The sequence below is a fragment of the Vigna unguiculata genome, chromosome 6 (genome assembly GCF_004118075.2).
Source record: "Vigna unguiculata cultivar IT97K-499-35 chromosome 6, ASM411807v1, whole genome shotgun sequence".
Taxonomy (NCBI): Eukaryota; Viridiplantae; Streptophyta; class Magnoliopsida; order Fabales; family Fabaceae; genus Vigna; species Vigna unguiculata.
Window position 1 is genome coordinate 24295598 of NC_040284.1, and position 20066 is coordinate 24315663.

General features: G+C 35.9%; 1 protein-coding gene across 1 annotated transcript; it reads left to right on the forward strand.

The window, feature by feature from the left end:
• The first annotated feature begins 536 nt into the window (after positions 1–536).
• Positions 537–19729, forward strand: LOC114186872 (myosin-11-like). The gene is made up of 38 exons (XM_028074922.1): positions 537–827; positions 1364–1492; positions 3059–3202; positions 3292–3437; positions 3517–3673; positions 3810–3868; positions 8622–8781; positions 8856–9005; positions 9110–9246; positions 9340–9486; positions 9588–9689; positions 10017–10074; positions 10160–10261; positions 10738–10775; positions 10958–11084; positions 11166–11336; positions 11498–11629; positions 11763–11872; positions 11988–12048; positions 12299–12476; positions 12640–12845; positions 12926–13045; positions 13653–13751; positions 13841–14062; positions 15643–15782; positions 16115–16226; positions 16302–16346; positions 16440–16694; positions 16785–16940; positions 17029–17229; positions 17339–17482; positions 18209–18279; positions 18365–18464; positions 18550–18606; positions 18692–18748; positions 18824–18904; positions 19010–19092; positions 19254–19729. Exons 1-38 carry the CDS (start codon positions 825–827, stop codon positions 19387–19389), a joined length of 4596 nt encoding a protein of 1531 aa, XP_027930723.1. The 5' UTR covers positions 537–824; the 3' UTR covers positions 19390–19729.
• Positions 19730–20066: the final 337 nt, after the last annotated feature.

Below are 20066 nucleotides of genomic sequence, written 5' to 3' on the forward strand. Positions count from 1 at the left end.
TCCATAAACATGAGTACTTATGTGATCCCTAGGTAGAGGGAGAGAGGTGCGGTGAAAATGAGGATTTCAAATTAGAGATGATCTAAACATTGTCTGAAGGATAAAATAGGATATTCAAATTTAGGGGGTGCAGACAGATATGGGTGTAGGAAGCAGTAGCCTCAACTTTAAATACTTCACCTTTTCCCACCTTGTCATTTAATTGATTCATAGAATTGATCATTTTGCAAATACTTTTTATATCATATTGGAGTGAAAATATATATCATAAACATTAATTATATCTTATTTTATAACACTAAATTTCTTTAAATATTAAACTATAACAAAAATATTAATTTTATAAATAAAAGTAAAAAAGTTAAACTGTTTAGATTAAACAAAAACACGTGAAAATGAAAAAAAAATCAGTAGAAAATTAAGACTTTTCCCAATATTAATTGAAATTAAGGAAAATTGTTTTGTAATATTTTGACATTATAGGAATGAAAGTATAGAGAAGAGAAGAGAAGAGAAGGGACCGAGTGCGGTAAAAGTGGGAGAGAGGAGAGTTGAATGCGCGAAAGCAGAGGGAAGAAGAAGAAGGTGGCGAAGTTACAGGAGGAGGTGTTGAACAATGGCGCGTCCTTTCCAACAACCATTCGATCCTCATTCCACTTCTCACTTCGACCTCCACCTCCACCACCTTCACCACCTTCACCTCACGCACTCTTCCATCTTCTCCTTCCTTCTCCTCACGCCTCAACCACGCCATCGCCATTCCCTTCTATACTTCTCTTTATGCGTCCTAAGCTCTCCGACACTCCCCGCTTTGCACCTCAATAATGGTACGTCGCACTCCTTCACCTTAACCTACCTGCATTTCTATTTTCTGCACCATTCCATTACTCTCAATCCTTTCTCAATTTATAATTCGCACAATTAATTCGTTAAAATCTTGCATCACTATAACTGTTTGCTATTTGCTATTTGTCATTCACTTGCTTGTTAGCTTGATATGCTGCTGCTGTTTTGTGCGCAAAACTATATGCTATGTTTCATTTGGATGCTTGTGTTGATGCACCGATAGTTCAATTTCAATTTGTGTTACATTTTCTATTTAACACGTTTTCGTATCCGTTATTATATATTGTAACACTGCGAGGAAGAAGCTTGCATCGATTCAACGTCTTTTTTGGGTTGAATTCAGTAATTGTTCTGGATGTGTATTCGAAGGACGGATAATGTGTAAACATTGCCTCGGATAGTTTAAAAGTTTGCGTCGAAGAACTTTATTGGATTTGTTTGACTCCATCATAGATTGCATGTGTTCTGTGGTGGTTTTTGTATTGATAAGATGATGATTTCTTATCTCCATCTGCAGGGGACTCCAGTGAATATTTCTGTGGGTTCTCATGTCTGGGTTGAAGATCCAGATGTATCTTGGATTGATGGACAGGTATCAAATATCAAGGGAAAGGATGCTGAAATTGATACAACCAATGGAAAGAAGGTTTGTGCTTATTTTGCATTCTTGAATAAGTTCCATAGGTACTAAATAGCCAGACAGTTCACTTCGTTTCTTCTATCACCCCCTAGTTGATATAAAAGAGCGAATAGCAGTGATGAGAATGGTTAACTTCTCTGTTGTGCTCATTCTATGTTAATGGTACTGTCAGTCTGTAGTTGAATTTGCACTACAATTGCATGCAGAAACAAAAAAGAAAGTGAAACCACTAAACCTTAAGGAAGAGATCCAGCAATGAATATTCTTTATTTGTTCTGACCTTCCCATTTTTGTATTTTTTTTTGTCAGCAAGCAAACTCCATGTTTTAGACTTTGTACAAGGAGCACCGATCCTTTAACACGAGGAAAAAGAAAGGAATCCATAAAATTTACAAGAGCTTGCAACAACCTGTAATAACATAGATCCTAGAAAGACAAAATATGCCCTTAGATTCTTCCTTAACTGCCCAATGTCATCTCTCGTTGCACAAAACCTCAAGAACAACATAAGCATACATATATATATAACCACAGTACCTTATGTAGGGATGACAAATGAACCTCTCTTGCAGATATTGTTCGATCTCGTTCCAACTTTGACAAAGAATCTTTGCATTGACGGGTACAAATATGGGTATGAGTAATGTCCGACTTTTTAAATTGGATACGAGAACGGGGACAAGCATGTCCTGGGATATCTTCCCCATCTGTGGAATATCCCTGTCCCCATACTAATACCAGTGCTAGTCCTCACACCCGTTCTTGCTTTAAAATGCCAAAACCTCTTTAATTTATTTGTAATATGAAAAACTTTTAACTTATTTTTGGTCCTTGGTTTCATAACTTATTTTTAAGATACACATTTAATTATTTTTACTCTTTTTTTTAATTATTTGACATTTATCCTATTGTTACTTAATACTCTTATTTGATATTTATATAATTATAATTTCTTTATGGGTATTTGACATTGGAGAAAAGAAAATATGTAATCTCTTAACATTAAATACTGAATGATGTTTCCTTTGTTGTGATTTTTATTTTTTGTAAAAAAGTTATTTAATTAATATTTGGAACAATAAAGAAATTGGTATGGGCACGGGAACAAGTAGACCTATTTCTTGATAGGATGAGATAAAAATTTCATATTTGTTGAGTACGAGGATGATGATGAATTTTTCTTCAAAGATGAAGTTGGGATAGTCAAACCCACACCCACCGAGTCCCATTGCCATCCCTTATATCCTTTGAAGACATGTTCGAGGGTCTGTGGAATGTTGTTAATGTTTAACTTCCTGAAAATATTATAAAAGCTGTTGAGCTTGTAAGCTAAATTATGGCCATGTCTCTTGTTTTCTTATCTTTTTTTCTACTTTGTTTGGGTTATCACCATTTGGGATTCTCTTCTGAAGTTAGACAAATAATTGTTTATTATACTCGTCCATTATTTTTTTATGCATTCCTTTGTGGAGAAATTGTCTTTCTATTGCCTGTTTTTGATTTGTAAAAGGTGCACAATATTGTAGTAAGGCAATGAATCATTACCCATGTTTTTATTTTGATTTTTTCTAGGTGGTCACAAAGTTATCAAAACTATATCCCAAAGATATGGAAGCTCCTGCAGGTGGAGTGGATGATATGACTAAGCTTTCATATTTGCATGAGCCCGGAGTCCTGCAGAACTTAAAAATTAGATATGAATTGAATGAAATATATGTATGTCTCTCTTCCCTTTAATATGATATAATCCAGCACTATTTATTAGTCCAACAAGTTGTTACCTATTTTACTAATTACCGTTGCAGACATATACTGGTAATATTCTGATTGCAATAAATCCATTCCAAAGGCTACCTCATATTTATGATTCCCACATGATGCTACAATACAAGGGAGCACCATTTGGAGAGTTAAGTCCTCATGTATTTGCCATTGCTGATGTTGCATATAGGTAATCTAAACTCTTCTATTTATCTACGTTCGGATTCTTTCACTGACCAAATTTAGACTGATGATTTCATTAATACTAGGGCAATGATTCACGAAGGAAAAAGCAATTCAATTTTGGTCAGTGGGGAAAGTGGAGCTGGTAAAACTGAAACTACAAAAATGCTTATGAGATATCTTGCCTTCTTAGGTGGTAGGGCTGCCACTGAAGGTCGAACTGTTGAGCAACAAGTTCTTGAAGTATGATTGAACAAATTACCCTTTTTTAAGTCTAATAAGTGTTTATCCTTTTATTTCAAGCTATGATATTCTCCCCTTCTTTTTGTCTTAAACTTTGACACATTTAAGACTTCTGTGTTAAATGATCTGAGTGCAGTCAAATCCAGTTCTGGAAGCATTTGGCAATGCTAAAACTGTCAGGAATAACAATTCCAGGCAAGTCTTACAGCTGGGAAGTAAATAAACCCTTGTTTTACTTCTCCGAGAACCCTGATGTATAGATTATTTTTGTTGTGTTTGTGACATGTGGGCAATAACGGATTGTTTGTGTTTCACTCTCCTCCATAACCTGATCTGATATAGTCTCCATTTTGTCTCATTTCAATCCCCCAGTTCTATATAATACTGCCAGAATATAATATGTTAATAACAACAATTAACTTATTTTCTGTTCATCAATTTTTCTTTTCAAATTGAAACATTGACTGCTACGTGATGCGTATTTAAGTTCAACTTCTTGAAACGGGTTTCTTATGTTTAAGTTTTATCAATTTAATAAATCCCTGATCTGTAGGGATATTTTCCTTTGTTTTAGGCATAATAGTGGTTCCTATTTTGTAGGCATAACTGACTATACGTTATGCAGAGTTTGTTTCTGTTTTTGCTATTTAATAGCCTGAGTTTAATGAAATTATCATCCAGTTATTGCACCAATATATTCTATACACTTTCAAATTGGTATCAGAGCTCTACAAGGCCTGATACGCAAGCTGCAGTTTTTGTGAGAACGTGTGAGAACAACAAGATTCAATCATGCAAAGTGAAAAATTGTCCACCAAAATTCCCCACTTCGATGGTCAACACTATGATCATTGGAGTGAGTTAATGGAGAATCTCCTACGTGCCAAGTGGCTTTGGGATCTTGTCAAAATTGGTGTTGAAGAACTAGATGAGGGTGTTGCTCTGACTGACGAACAACTGGAGAACACTAGACTCGATGATCATAAGGTAAAACATTACCTTTTCCGAGCTATTGATCGGACTGTTTTTGAGCAAATCTTAGACAGACGCAAGTCCAAGATTGTGTGGAACTCACTAAAACGAAAGTTTGGAGGTAATGCACGCGTTAAGAAATCCTTGCTCAATGCATTGAGACGGGAGTTCGAGGTGCTTGAAATGGCAGTAGCGAATAAGATGCGCAGCAATGGTGAAACAATGCCCGACTCCAAGGTGGTTGAAAAAATACTCCGCACTTTGACAAATCGTTTCACTTACGTAGTAGTTTCTATTGAAGAATCGCATGACACAGAGACCATGTCTGTTGATGAACTACAAAGCACTTTTGTGGTTCATGAACAAAAATTCAAACGAATTAACCGACATGACGAATGAGTATTAACATCAGAAAGCATTCGTGGTAGAGGTCGAGGTAGAGGTAGAGTGCCCAACCGAAGTCGTGGACGTGGGAGAGGAAGACAATCTTTCTCTAAGGCTACTGTAGAGTGTTTCAAGTGCCACAAATTGGGTCATTTCCAGTATGAATGTCCCCAATGGAATAAGGAAGCCAATTATGCCGAACTAGATGACACTGAAGAGCTGATTTTGATGGCCACTATTGATGAACCAATCAATAAAAAAGTTGCATGGTTCTTGGATTCTGGGTGTTCTAACCACATGTGTGGTGATAAGAGTGCTTTCGTGGAGTTGATTAATGAAGGAAAACACTTTGTCAAATGTGGCAATGATTCTCGCATGACGGTTGTTGGCACAGGAAGTGTCAGATTAGCCTTTAATGGTACAACTTTTCTGATACGAAATGTTTACTATGTCCCTGAACTTCACAAAAATTTGTTGAGTATTGGGCAACTGCAGGAACGAGGGCTTTCCATTCTCATACAAAATGGAAAGTGTAGTATTTATCACCAATCTAAAGGTTTGATTGTTCAAACAAACATGACCTCAAATCGCATGTTCATTCTATTTGATGAAAGCTACACCACACCATCTCCCACTGATGACTGCTTACATATTACCGCTGATATCACTAACCTTTGGCATCAAAGGTTTGGTCATCTACACTACAAAGGCCTGAAGACACTACAAACACTTAATATGGTGCATGGTCTACCCACACTTGACTTCACGGCTATTGCTTGCTCTGATTGTTTCACTGGCAAACAGCATCGCACTCCAATTCCTAAGACAAGCAAATGGCATGCAAGCACCATCTTAGAGCTCATACATGCAGATATTTGTGGACCCATAGAACCCATCTCTAATAGTGGAAAAAGGTATTTCTTTAGCCTTATTGATGACTATAGTCGTAAAGGTTGGGTATATTTGCTAGTTGAGAAATCTGAAGCTTTCGAACATTTCAAGTCATATAAAAACATGGTTGAAAAGGAGGTGGGAGCACCTATCAAGTGTCTTCGAACAGATAAGGAGGGGAGTTTAATTCCCTTGCTTTCAGATCATTCTATGATGAAAATGGTATCAAATGGCAGCTTACCACAACCTATACGCCACAACAAAACAGGAGTAGCTGAACGTAAAAACAGGACCATTATGAATATGGTGCGATGTATGTTATCTACAAGAAGTGTTCCTAAAACTTTTTGGCCTGAAGCTGTCAATTGGGCCGTCTATTTGCTGAATCGTTGTCCCACACATGCGGTCAAAAATGTCACACCACAAGAAGCTTGGAGTGGGATCAAACCTTGTATTAAACACCTTCGGGTTTGGGGATGCTTATCTCACGTTCACATACCAGATGCAACACGAGGTAAACTTGATGATAAAAGTTTTCCTTGTATCATGCTAGGTGTTAGTGATGAATCCAAAGTTTACCAGTTGTTTGATCCTAAAACCAAGAGAATTGTGATTAGCAAAGATGTCATGTTTGAAGAAGAAAAAAGTTGGAACTGAATTGGTGTGGAGTGATGATGAGCTCCGTAGTGATGAAGGTGAACAACAACACAATGATGAAGTTGAAGAAAACACAGAACTCGACGATGATGGTGAAACTGGTGCAATTCTAAGAAGAGAGCGACAGCAACCAACTTGGATGCAAGATTATGTCAGTGGTGCAGGTTTAAGTGAAGAAAAAGGAGAAGAGGCAACAACCTACATGGTCCAAAATGTCACCAATGATGATCCAGTGTTGTTTGAAGATGCAATCAAGCATGAAAAATGGAGAAAAGCCATGGATAGTGAAATCCAATCAATTGAAAAGAATCACACTTGGGAATTGATGGATCTACCGGTTGGAGCAAAAACAATTGGAGTGAAGTGGATTTACAAAACCAAACTGAACGAAATGGGAGAAGTTGATAAATATAAAGCAAGGTTAGTAGCCAAAGGTTATTCACAACAACATGGAATTGATTTCTCTGAAGTTTTTGCACCCGTTATACGATTGGACACAGTACGGTTGATCGTGGCTCTTGCAACATGCAAAGGGTGGGACATTTTTCAACTAGATGTTAAATCTGCCTTCTTGTATGGGGAGTTGAATGAAGACGTGTATGTAGATCAACCAAAGGGATATATGAAAAAGGGTAAGGAGCACATGGTTTAAAAACTACACAAAGCTTTGTATGGTCTAAAACAAGCTCCAAGAGCTTGGTTTAGCCGTATAGAAGCACACTTCTTGTAGAATGGCTTTCAAAAATGTCCCAGTGAACAAACCTTATTCATCAAAAAGGGCGTTGAGAAGAACTTATTAATTGTCAGCATCTACGTTGATGACTTGATATATACCGATAATGATGTGAGTATGATGATTAATTTTAAGAAGTGTATGACACATACTTTTGATATGACAAATTTAGGGAAGATGAGGTTCTTCCTTGGAATTGAAGTCTTACAAAAACCAGAAGGAATATTTTTGTGTCAGCAAAAATATGCCAATGATGTCCTGAAAAAGTTTGCAATGTTTGAAAGCAAACCTGTGAAGAGTCCAATTGTCCCAGGCAGCAAGGTCAACAAAGATGTTAATGGCATACTTGTGGATGACATTTACTTTAAACAAATTGTGGGTAGCTTAATGTACTTAACGGCTACTCGACCAAATATCATGTTCAGTGTAAGCTTAATTAGCAGATACATGTCCAAGCCAACTGAATTACACATGCAAGCTGCCAGGAGAATTTGCGCTACCTAAAAGGGACTACTAGCTATGGAATATTCTATAGAAAGGGAGAGGAAGCAAATCTACTTGCTTTCATAGATTCTGATTATGTAGGTGACGAGGATGATTCTAAGAGTACATCTGGTTATGTATTCTTATTCAGTTCAAGAGCATATCATGAATATCAAAGAAGCAACCAATTGTTACTCTTTCGAGCACAGAGGCAGAATTTGTCGCTGCTGCTAGTTGTGCATGTCAAGCCATATGGACAAAAAGAGTTTTAAGGTTCTTAACTAAATCTCAAAACAGCACCAGAATTATGTGTGATAATAACCATTAAGCTCTCAAAAAATCCTGTTATGCATGGAAGAAGCAAGCATATCAGAGTGCGATTTCATTTCTTGCGGGATCTCGTGAAAGACAAAGAAGTTGAGATGGTGTAGTGTGAAAGTCAGGAACAAGTTGCAGACCTAATGACTAAAGCCTTGAACTTTGAGGCTTTCCATAAACATAGGAAGAATATGGGAATGTTTGACTTTGCTGAAATAAACTGATTGCATACTGCAGTCAGTTTAAGGGAGAGAATGAAATGGGTTTATTATGTTTAAGTTTTATCAGTTTAATAAATCCTTGATCTGTAGGGATATTTTCCTTTGTTTTAGGCATAATAGTGGTTCCTATTTTGTAGGCATAACTGAGTATACATTATGCATCTGTTTTTGCTATTTAATAGCCTGAGTTTAATGAAATTATCATCTAGTTATTGCACCAATATATTCTATACACTTTCACTTCTTACCGATAAATTAGTTTCAAATTCTCCTTTTCTTAATTTTGCAGTCGTTTTGGTAAATTTGTTGAGATCCAATTTGACAAGAGTGGTAGAATCTCGGGAGCAGCCATTCGAACATACCTTCTGGAGAGATCTCGGGTCTGCCAGATTAATGATCCTGAACGCAACTATCACTGCTTTTATTTTCTTTGTGCTGCACCACAGGAGGTTACTTGCTGCATAATCTACTTTTTGAGGAATTTGTTTTAATTATGTAAACTCATTGCAATGTTTGCTAACAGGAAATTGATAAATACAAATTAGGAAGTCCTGCAACGTTTCATTACCTTAACCAGTCAAAATGCTATGACCTGGCTGATATAAGTGATGCTCGCGAGTATCTTGCTACCAGGAGAGCTATGGATATTGTTGGAATAAGCCAAAAGGAGCAGGTATTTCTTTTGCATGAGCATGAATTCAGCTTCTTTTTGGCTAGAAAATACAAAATTTATCCTCGCGGTTCTTACCTCTCTACTTCTTGCCGTTTTTCTGTAAGGAAGCAATTTTCAGAGTTGTTGCTGCGATTCTTCATATTGGGAATATTGAGTTTGCAAAAGGCAAGGATGTTGATTCATCAGTTCCAAAAGATGATAAAGCCAAGTTCCACTTAAAAACAACTGCCGAGCTTCTTATGTATGAATTCCTCTGTATTGCTACTCCCCATACCCATATGATTTTGATCTGCCTTTAAGATGATTATCATCATTGGATTTCCCACTTTATTAGGTGCGATGCTGGTTCCTTGGAAGATGCATTATGTAAGCGTGTCATGATCACCCCTGAGGAAGTTATAAAACGAAGCCTTGATCCCCAAAGTGCAGCAGTCAGCAGAGATGGCTTGGCAAAAACAATTTATTCTAGGCTCTTTGACTGGTAAGATGCTGAAAATGGGAAATGAACGCACAAAATACAGCAAGGTAAAGGATCTAGGATTCTGGTTTTGATATTGGGTTCATTTATGTGGTGGTTAACAGGTTGGTGAACAAGATTAATAATTCAATTGGACAGGACGCCAGTTCTAAATCTTTGATTGGGGTGCTTGATATCTATGGTTTTGAAAGCTTTAAATCTAACAGGTAATATGTAATTCAGAAGAAGAAGCATGCGCATCTATACAAGTACTTCACATTGTTGAAAAGAGAAATGCTAGCAACACTATTATTTATTAAGATTTATTGGAAATCACAACTTTTGGTGGGTTCTACTTTTCATAAAAGGAGTCTCTCTCCAGATTTTGGAGTGGGACCATCTAAGACTGTGATTTTCAATCAATTCAACCCAATAATAAGGAGAGTGTTCGAAAGAGTGTTGCCAACACTCCTCGTAGTGAAAATATTGAAAGCAACTACCTTTGCTTGTTTTCAGTCCTTTGCAACTTATTTTCAGCCTATCATGCTCTGCAGTTTTGAGCAGTTCTGCATTAATTTCACAAATGAGAAGCTGCAGCAACATTTCAATCAGGCAACATCTCAGACCGTGATAAGCACTTATGTTTTCTTATGACCATCTTTTCCCTGCTTAAAATACTTTTTATGATGAATTCCAGCACGTGTTTAAGATGGAGCAAGAAGAATACACGAAGGAGCAGATCAATTGGAGCTACATTGAATTTGTTGACAACCAAGATGTCTTGGACCTTATTGAAAAGGTCCCATCCTTTTTTTTTTCTTCTCACTATGAATTTTTAGTTTGAAAGTAGTCAACTTCTATGTTCCGAAACTTAATGAAATAGAAAGATCTTGCTACTACGCGTTTGATACGCTTATTGTCTTATTAAATCCCATTCCACAATCTATTCTGTGGGACAATGCATTTCCTCTAAATAATGAAATTCTGCTAATCCCAATCGCCATATATCAACTAAAGATTTACATCACAACTGGCAACATTTGTAAAGGAGGAGAAGCAAGAGAAGGGGTGTGAGTAAGAGTGAACATGAACACAAGAGCCCTATTGTGTATCGCATGCAATCTCTTAAATTAACCGCTGTGACTGATTGGTCTTTCACTTGGTTGTAATTTGGGTTATTTTGCAGTCTGCCTAAATTCAATCCCTTTTTCAGGTTATCATTCCAGTTGTCTTTCTTTTTGTACTAATCTCTTACATTGTTTTTCATTTTTACAGAAACCTGGAGGAGTAATTGCACTCCTTGATGAGGCTTGGTAAAATATTTTTTCTCCCCTGAATTTCTTCATTAAAGGATGGAGATTTATACCTTGCTAGTTAAATTGTATCCCTTTCCTTGTGGCGACATGAACCAGCTTTTGTCGTATTGTTTTAAAACGTCTTTGATACAAAGATATTGATAACTCCTTCGTTCTAACTTCCCCCTCTTTTCTTGCAGTATGTTTCCAAAGTCCACACATGAAACATTTTCAAACAAACTTTATCAAACATTTAAGACTCACAAACGCTTTATTAAGCCAAAATTATCTCGAACAGATTTCATTATTTCTCATTATGCTGGCGAGGTATTATTTGATCTCAGCACCAACTTCAGCAAAAAAATGAGAAATCTTTGTATACTCATTTCTACTGTCATAAATTTGCAGGTGCACTACCAGTCTGATCAGTTTTTAGACAAAAACAAAGATTATGTGGTTGCTGAGCATCAAGATTTATTGAGTGCTTCCAATTGTCCATTTGTAGCAGGCCTTTTTCCTCCACTTCCAGAGGAGACATCTAAATCCTCTAAATTTTCTTCAATTGGTTCTCGATTTAAGGTGTCATTCTTTTCTTGGTCTTCATTGTTATACGTATGGATTTAGTCAACAAAAATAAAAGAGCATCATGCATCAACATGTACCCACGTCAGGGCTTACAAATTGAACTGTAATATTTTAATCATGTAGCTAACCGTGCTTTCTTATCCTAAATGGTGCAGCTGCAACTACAGCAATTAATGGAAACACTAAGCTCTACAGAGCCTCATTACGTTAGATGTGTGAAACCAAACAACCTCCTCAAGCCTGCAATTTTTGAGAATTCCAATGTCATGCAGCAACTTCGCTGTGGTGTGAGTATGGTTTGAAAATATAACTTGATATTCCTCCTTTACTTCAATCTGTGTGATGGCTTGTACAAAAGTATGATCCTGGTATAGTCACATTTTCAACCTTTCTTCGGTGGTCTCTAATGCTTGCATACAGGGTGTTTTAGAGGCAATCAGAATCAGTTGTGCTGGCTACCCTACCCGCCGCGCTTTCTTTGAATTTATAAACCGATTTTCCCTTCTTGCTCCAGAGATCACAGAAGCACAGTAAGAACTCTTGTATTTCCATTGTACAAAAGGAGAAGGATTTTGGTCTTTACAACCAACATTTTGGTTCCAAATTTTTTGAGTGCTAAACTGCTGTTTTTTCACCTATGGGCAGTCATGATGAGAAGACTGTTTGCCAAAAGATTTTGGAAAAAGCAGGGCTTAAAGGATATCAGGTACTTCAAAATGTTACACCTTATTATTTCACTCTTCTCATTTTTAAATATCATTGAAGCTTGTATGACCTTAGCAACAACTAGAATTCATGGATATGGTATCATTAATATATAATACCTCTTTTTGACTATAATTAAATAATGCCAACAATGGTATTGTGCATTTACATAACATTTATATATGTATATTGTTATGCTCCACTCGCATTCAATGGCACAAAGTTCATTTGATTAGCTATCAATTGTGTAGATTGGACAAACAAAGGTTTTCCTAAGAGCAGGCCAGATGGCTGAACTAGATGCACGGAGAGCTCAAATGCTTGGTACCGCAGCAAAAACTATTCAACGGCGTATACGAACCCATCAAGCTCGTAAACATTATCTTGCACTACGCAAGAACACTACAATTCTGCAGTCTCTTTGGAGAGGTGAAATATAATAAAAGGCACAACCGAAATAATTTTTTAGGATAGGTTAATATTGTATGGACTTCCCTAAATAGAATGGTGTGCTTCAGTTATCTAGGACATCTTGCTGCTTAATCGGTCTCCGTTCTGTACAGGCTTTTCACATTCATAATATGTTTTGCAGGAAGACTTGCATTCAAATTCTATAACAAATTGAGGAAGGATGCAGCTGCAGTGAAAATTCAGAAGAATATACGTAGATATCAATCTATGAAATCCTATACTAAACTCAAAGCATCAGTACTTTCTGTGCAAACGGCTTTAAGGGCAATTGCTTCCCTCAAGGAGTTCAGATTTAGGAAACAGGCTAAGGCTTCCATCATTATTCAGGTCATAGCTGACTGCTATATGATTAGAAACATTGACAAGGGTTGTCAGTATTAAATATTTAAACTTTTGAAAAATTGCAGGCTCAGTGGCGGTGCCACAAAGCTGCTTCATATTATAAGAAGCTCAAGAAAGTTTCAATTGTCACACAATGCCGATGGAGGGGTCACATGGCCAGGAGAGAACTTAGGAAACTGAAAATGGTAAGTTTCTTATTTTCCATTGCCTTTTTAACCATCCCATCTAAATCCTGAGAAACAGGACAATGAAAGTACAAATGCATCCAACCTATATAATTGAAGTCACAGAAGGAAAAATATAATATCTGATGTTTTGTGTTACAAAAGCAAGTTTCATAATAACAGAAAGGTTTATAGTTTTATACAACGTTCATATATTTGTTTATCATCATTATTATCATGATAAAGGGAAAACAAGATAAAAATTGTCCTCTATACAAAATAGAAATTGGATTTTACCTTCATTTCTTATTATAGGAGCCAAAAATTTCATTTTCATTCTATTTTCTATTTTAACTACTTCTGTTAATCATATCTTTAATATGAAATGTGGTAGACGTAAAATAAATCTTCTACAGAACAGAGGAAAAAATATCCCATCACGTGACACGTACAATCCTTTTTCTTTTTGGTAGTTTTATGAATGATAGAATGAAACCAATTAAGCTGCTCCTATATGACTCGTTTTTTAATGTTAAAGTAGCACAAAGCCACAAACCACACTTTATTATTCCTAATTCTTTGATATCTCTCTTTCTACTCCCTGTTAACATTCCTGTCCATTTTCTAGGCTGCAAGAGAAACCGGTGCACTTAAAGAGGCGAAGGACAAACTTGAAAAAAGAGTGGAGGAACTCACTTGGCGTCTTCAACTAGAGAAAAGTTTAAGGGTGAGATATACACTTTGCAGATACATAAATTTTGGAAGATCAATTTCAGCATAAGACAGCCCTAAAGAAAACTATTTGGAATCCTGTAGAGCAACCTAGAAGAATCCAAAGCACAAGAGATAGCAAAACTGCAGAATTCACTGCAGGAGTTGCAGAACAAAGCTGATGAAACCAATGCATTGCTTATAAAGGAGCGAGAGGCTGCAAAGAAAGCTATTGAAGAAGCACCCCCTGTTGTTCAAGAAACACAGGTTATTGTTGAAGACACCGAGAAGATTGAATCACTAACAGTGGAAATTGAGAATCTAAAGGTAAGAAAAATTGATTTTACAGCACTTAATCTCTGTTTCAACCATGTTTGTATTTCTGCAGAAAATGCTTCTTAGTAATAATTAAATATTGTGTAGACAATATATGCTTCAACACACACTTGTATCATTCGTGGAGTGGTTCATCAATTCTTTTGCCTCTCTTACTACCTTTCATTGGTTGATTTGCACGAATTTCAACAAAGTATAAGGAATGTGCATATTTTAGCTACGGCTAGAAAAAAATTGCAATGGTTTGATTATTCAGTGGGAAGATGCACTAAAACTAACTATACAAAATATCTAGGGTACTTGGAAAGAAAAACAACATTAAAAAGATGGACTGCACATAAGATGCTCTTATTTCCTAGAATGCCCCTAATTCGTAGTGACATTTTATAGACCAACTAGTACACAGCTAAATTATGCATCTCATTAAAGACCTTTGCAGTGCACTTCAGAGTTCAGCGTATTCATTCATATGAGAATGAAAGTAGTTTCACTGGATCTTCAGTATAAAGGGGAGAAACAATATTTGTTCCCATTTGTTAGCTATGACAAACAAAAGGTAAGTTGATATCATTGTGCGATCTATTCAAATAAGTACTTGACATTGACGAAATAGATTCATAATTGATGAACATCAGATGGTTAATGTAAAAAACTAATCATCTTAAAGTTCATAATATGTAAGAAAAGTATTAACTTAAATGTGTGTTTAGACCACTCATGATTCTTTATTTATAATCAATAATGGAACCATTAAGGGAACAAATAAGGAGTCTAGTTCCTGATTTTCATCGATACAATATTTTCGTATATCTTTGCAACACATTCCTTCAAGACCCCTTTGAACTTCAAATGTAGACAATGCAGGCCAACTTCACTTATTGATCGTGGAAGGTTTTATACTGTATTGAAGCCCAATCATCCTAAAAGCTTTGGTTGTTAGAGTCATGTAAATATTTTAATTGACATATTACTAGACCAAGGAATATAAATTTTGGAAGTGTGTGTTTTAGGCCTAACTTGGCTTTGATACTAATAGGTATCAAAAAATACAGAAAAGTAATGAAAGGGAACCCCTTGTATTATTTCTTCAACGAAAAAAAAAAGTAACAAAGACAACGTCGGTCCTATTTCCAAATCCCAACACAAAATACTACCCTTGTACTTCCTATTCTCTCGCCAAAACGTAAAAGTTTCCCTACATTCCCTTCCCCTGCCACGTAAGCAATTCTGTTATCAGGAAAATCAGTGTGTGTGCATGTGGTCCCCATGAAATGGGTTTTCACTTCTTCCTCTCAAACATTTTGAATCTTACTAATATGCCCTTCCAACTTTATGTTCGTATCAGATACCATCCCAGAAATTGTGAGTTTTAAATCTAATTTAATTTTACAAAACTAATTTGTAATGTGAGGTTTGTATTCATTTATATATTATAATTTGGTCATATCTTTAGTTGGTATGCAATCTCCAATAATAAGAATGATTAAATGTTTATGCCTAAGGAGCATACTTTCTTTTTAAGTTCTTCTTTTATAATGGTTATCTCATCTAAATTGGATTTATCTTCTCAGACCTCCCTTGAGTCAGAGAAACAGAAAGCTGATGACTTTGAAATGAAATATAAAGAGTCCCAAGCTTATTGTGAAGAAAAGAGTAAATTATTGGAAGACACAGAGAAGAAGGTTCGTCAGCTACAAGAATCCTTGACCAGGTAATATAAATAATAAAAATTAAACTTAATGTCACCGTTTTCCCATGCTAATCAACAAGGAAAACATTGGATTAGAGTGTACCTAATTCTTTCTGGAGTTTCTTTTTCACGAGAAGTATGATAATATTATTGGTAAAGTGATCAAACATTATTCTTTCTATCTCTCTCTCTTCCTATTTGAGTAAAATTAGTTATTATTAATGTTGTTATTCTATTCGGATAAATTTATAACTGATTTTTTAAAATCTTATCTTGAAAAGTAATATATGGATGGTATGTATCTACACTTAGTTTGGTGAGATGAATGACCAAAATCTCATTTCTTTGATTAGGCTAGAAGAGAAAGTTGCTAATTCAGAATCAGAAAATCAAGTTCTACGTCAACAAGCTGTGTCGATGACACCCAATAAGTTCCTCTCAGGACGCTCTAGATCAGTTATACAGGTACTCTTTGAAATGAATCTCATAAACTTGATAAAATGTAAAAAGCGGGTATGACATTTTCTTGTCTGTTTACAGCGACCAGATGGCGGACATATTGGAACGGAAGCAAAGTCAACTTTGGTAACTATTTTTTTTTTTTAAATCTGTTACTTTTTCTTGGATATGTATATGAGTATTTGACTTATTTTCTTTCTCACTTTATAAACTAATCAGGATATGCATAGCACATCAATGAACCATAGGGAACATCCTGAAGTGGAGGATAAACCACAGAAGTCACTTAATGAGAAACAACAGGAGAATCAAGAGTTACTCATTAGATGCATACAACAAAACCTGGGGTTTTCTGGGAACAGACCAGTTGCTACTTGTATCGTTTACAAATGCCTCTTGCATTGGAGATCATTTGAAGTGGACCGTACTAGCGTTTTTGATCGTCTAATCCAAACAATTGGTCACGCAGTTGAGGTGTAAAATGCTAAACTGGTGTAATAGTTCTCTCCTTTTTTTCCTCCTTTAGCATGTTTATTGTCACTAATAAGTTTTATTTGACATCAGACGCAGGATAATAATGAGGTCTTGGCTTATTGGTTATCCAATGCCTCTACACTTGTCTTGTTACTACAGCGCACACTAAAGGCAAGTGGTGCAGCTGGAATGGCTCCTCAACGTCGTCGATCTTCATCAGGGAGTCTGTTCGGGAGGGTGACACATGTAAATTCAACTACTTATTTAAACGGATTAAGTCCAGTTCAAAACTTTCCATCTTTAGACAACTAAAGTTTTGTGACCTTTGTTTCAGAGTTTCCGTGGAACTCCAGCAGGAGTCACTCTTCCCCTAATCAATGGTAGCATGAGCGGTGTAGATACGTTAAAAGTTGAAGCCAAGTACCCTGCTCTTCTTTTCAAACAGCAGCTTACAGCTTATGTGGAAAAGATATATGGAATGATTCGAGATAACTTGAAGAAAGAAATTTCTCCCTTGCTTGGATTATGCATCCAGGTATAACAATTTCGCCATTACTACCAAGTAAATTTATAAGTCTTTTCCATTCTACATTGCCTTTTAAATTCACTGATTCAATGTGTACCGTTTGGACATGATGAGATAGGCACCTAGAACATCCAGAGCGAGCTTGGTGAAGGGATCATCACGTTCAGTTGCAAACACTGAAGCCCAGAAAGCTTTGATTGCTCACTGGCAGGGGATAGTTAAGAGCCTTGGGAACTTCTTGACTACTTTGAAAGCAAATCATGTTAGTCCAACATCGTTTGACTTTATCCCCTTATCTTCTTTTTTAACCGGTGCTTTCTCACAACAAATTTTGCTAGCAATGGAGTTCTGGCTCTGCGCATAGATAAACGAACGTCATACTAAATACATTATTATAATTTATAATGAAATCATAGGCTTTATAATGAAATACACAATCTCCATTTGTCTCCTAAATTAGTCATTTTGTTTTCTCATTTCCAATAGGCTTAACAATGTTTATTTAATGTAAAATAAGTAAGCTTTAATTTTGATCTCTATAAAATAGTCTTTGATCTTTTTTTTTTAATTTAAACTTACTATTCTTTATTCCTCATATTGATATTAAGGTAAATAACATTTATTTTAGAGATTTTGCAAAACTTTTCAAAGCTTCGCATGTCAACATTATATCATATGCCAAGGGTCACTTAGATGATCACTTGACTTTTCAATAAACACATAACAACACTAGGGAAAAAAACATTTGTTTTTTTAATTTTACAGTGATATTTTTGTCTTTGAAATGTTATATAAAATGGAGCTAGTATATATCGGAATTGTGCTACATGATTTTGTGATACTCGAGGAGGTAAATGTATTTTATCTATTTCCATCATTTTGTGTTCATTTTTTCTTTGGTGAGCTATTATTATTCATGTATTATTTAGTGTTGTTGGAGTAAAATATGTTTGTTCGGCTTTATCTAACCTCTGCTTCATTTTGGCAGGTTCCCCCATATTTGGTTCGTAAGGTGTTCACTCAAATTTTTTCTTTCATCAACGTCCAACTTTTTAACAGGTTAGTCTTTTCGACTTCCGTTGTATCGGGGTTCTGGAAATCTAATTCTCATTTTTATAATCTCGCTTCTTCATTTTTTTTATAGTCTTCTTCTAAGACGGGAGTGCTGCTCATTTAGTAATGGAGAATATGTGAGATCTGGTTTGAGTGAATTGGAGGATTGGTGCTGTAGCGCCACAGATGAGGTGCATTACTTTACAGTGCTGTTATGCTTTGCAATTCTCTTTTAATACTAACCTCACCCCTCTCCCTTCTCTCTCGGGGATGCAGTACTGTGGTTCGGCATGGGATGAGCTCAGACATATAAGACAGGCTATTGGATTTTTGGTATCTATCTTGCCTGTATCCATCTGCATGGTACTTGTTCTAATGGTCAGATAGTAAATTTTAAAAACTGGTGTTCCCAATTTAGGTCATACATCAGAAACCAAGGAAAACGCTGCAAGAAATAAGTCATGACCTGTGCCCAGTAAGTTAAACCATCTTTCACTTTCTACTTTAAAATTCACTTTCCCGAATACCTAATATTCTTCACTACTCACAGGTCCTCAGCATACAGCAGCTATATCGGATAGGCACCATGTACTGGGATGACAAATATGGCACACATAGCGTATCCCCTGATGTATGTCTTCAAACTATCACTCAAACTATGCCTGAAAGCCATGATAACTTCATATCGAAGACGTACACTTATGCTGAGCTTTTGCGTATCTTTGTTTTCTTCCAGGTTATATCCAATATGAGAGTGTTGATGACTGAAGATTCTAATAATGCAGTCAGTAATTCTTTCCTGTTGGATGATGATTCAAGGTAAGAACCATGAAATACAAGTTGTTCAGATTTTCATCTTGTTTTTAAAACTCTTATTAATGTTTTATTTGACTCACATTTAATGTTCCATGAATGACCAATAATTCTCATACTTAGTTTATTTGACATTGTTATTTACCGCGTGTAAGCATATTTTGCAGCATTCCGTTTTCTGTCGATGATTTGGCGAAGTCGAAGGAACTGATAGATGTCTCTGATTTAGACCCCCCACAACTATTACGTGAAAACACTGGCTTTAGTTTTCTCTTGCCACGCCCTGACGGACAGATTTCGTAGCAGAATTCACCCAATGCCACTCACCATTGTCCAGACATTAAATCATTTTTAGTTAGGTTTTATAACGGGGAAACTGATTTTTTTTCTGCATTGATTTCCACAAAGAATATTGTATTCATTAGAAATTTACCTTTCTTTGAGAAGGGGATGTCATAGTAGACCTAGCTTTTTGGGTGGGAGTCAAAAGGATACAAGTCCTTTTCCCTACAAATTTCCCCGTCCTTTTTCTCCACATTTGTCACTCATTGGTACCTTCTTTTTCATAGGATGATAAGATTTTGTACCTAGAAAGATAGGAATTTCACCAATACCTCTATCAACAAAAGACATTGTTCATGGACATTACGGCTTTACTTGCTTTTTCGGTTTATTTTATTACTTTCGAGTTCTATTTTAACCTGTTACTAAACAAAATGAATTTTGATATATTCTTTTACTAAGGGAAGGGCCCAGATTAGTTCATGACATTACAGGTATCCATGATTTTATTTCATATGATTTTTTAATGTTCGCTTAGACTTTGAAAACTCATTAACTATAACTTTTATGATAAAAAAATGAACGAGTTTGCCAAACTGAGTAATCGATTAATACTTGCAATTTTATAATAATCTAAAGAGGTAACTCTATTTATCTATCTGTCACATCTAACAATATCTTCTTATTCTTATTAAGAA

Bases quoted from the DNA above. Each gene is read 5' to 3' on its own strand.
- LOC114186872 (XM_028074922.1), top strand. The intron at 14,063-15,642 runs GTAAGAAAAATT...TTATCTTCTCAG, and splicing joins TGGAAATTGAGAATCTAAAG to ACCTCCCTTGAGTCAGAGAA. The intron at 17,230-17,338 runs GTATAACAATTT...ATGATGAGATAG, and splicing joins TGCTTGGATTATGCATCCAG to GCACCTAGAACATCCAGAGC.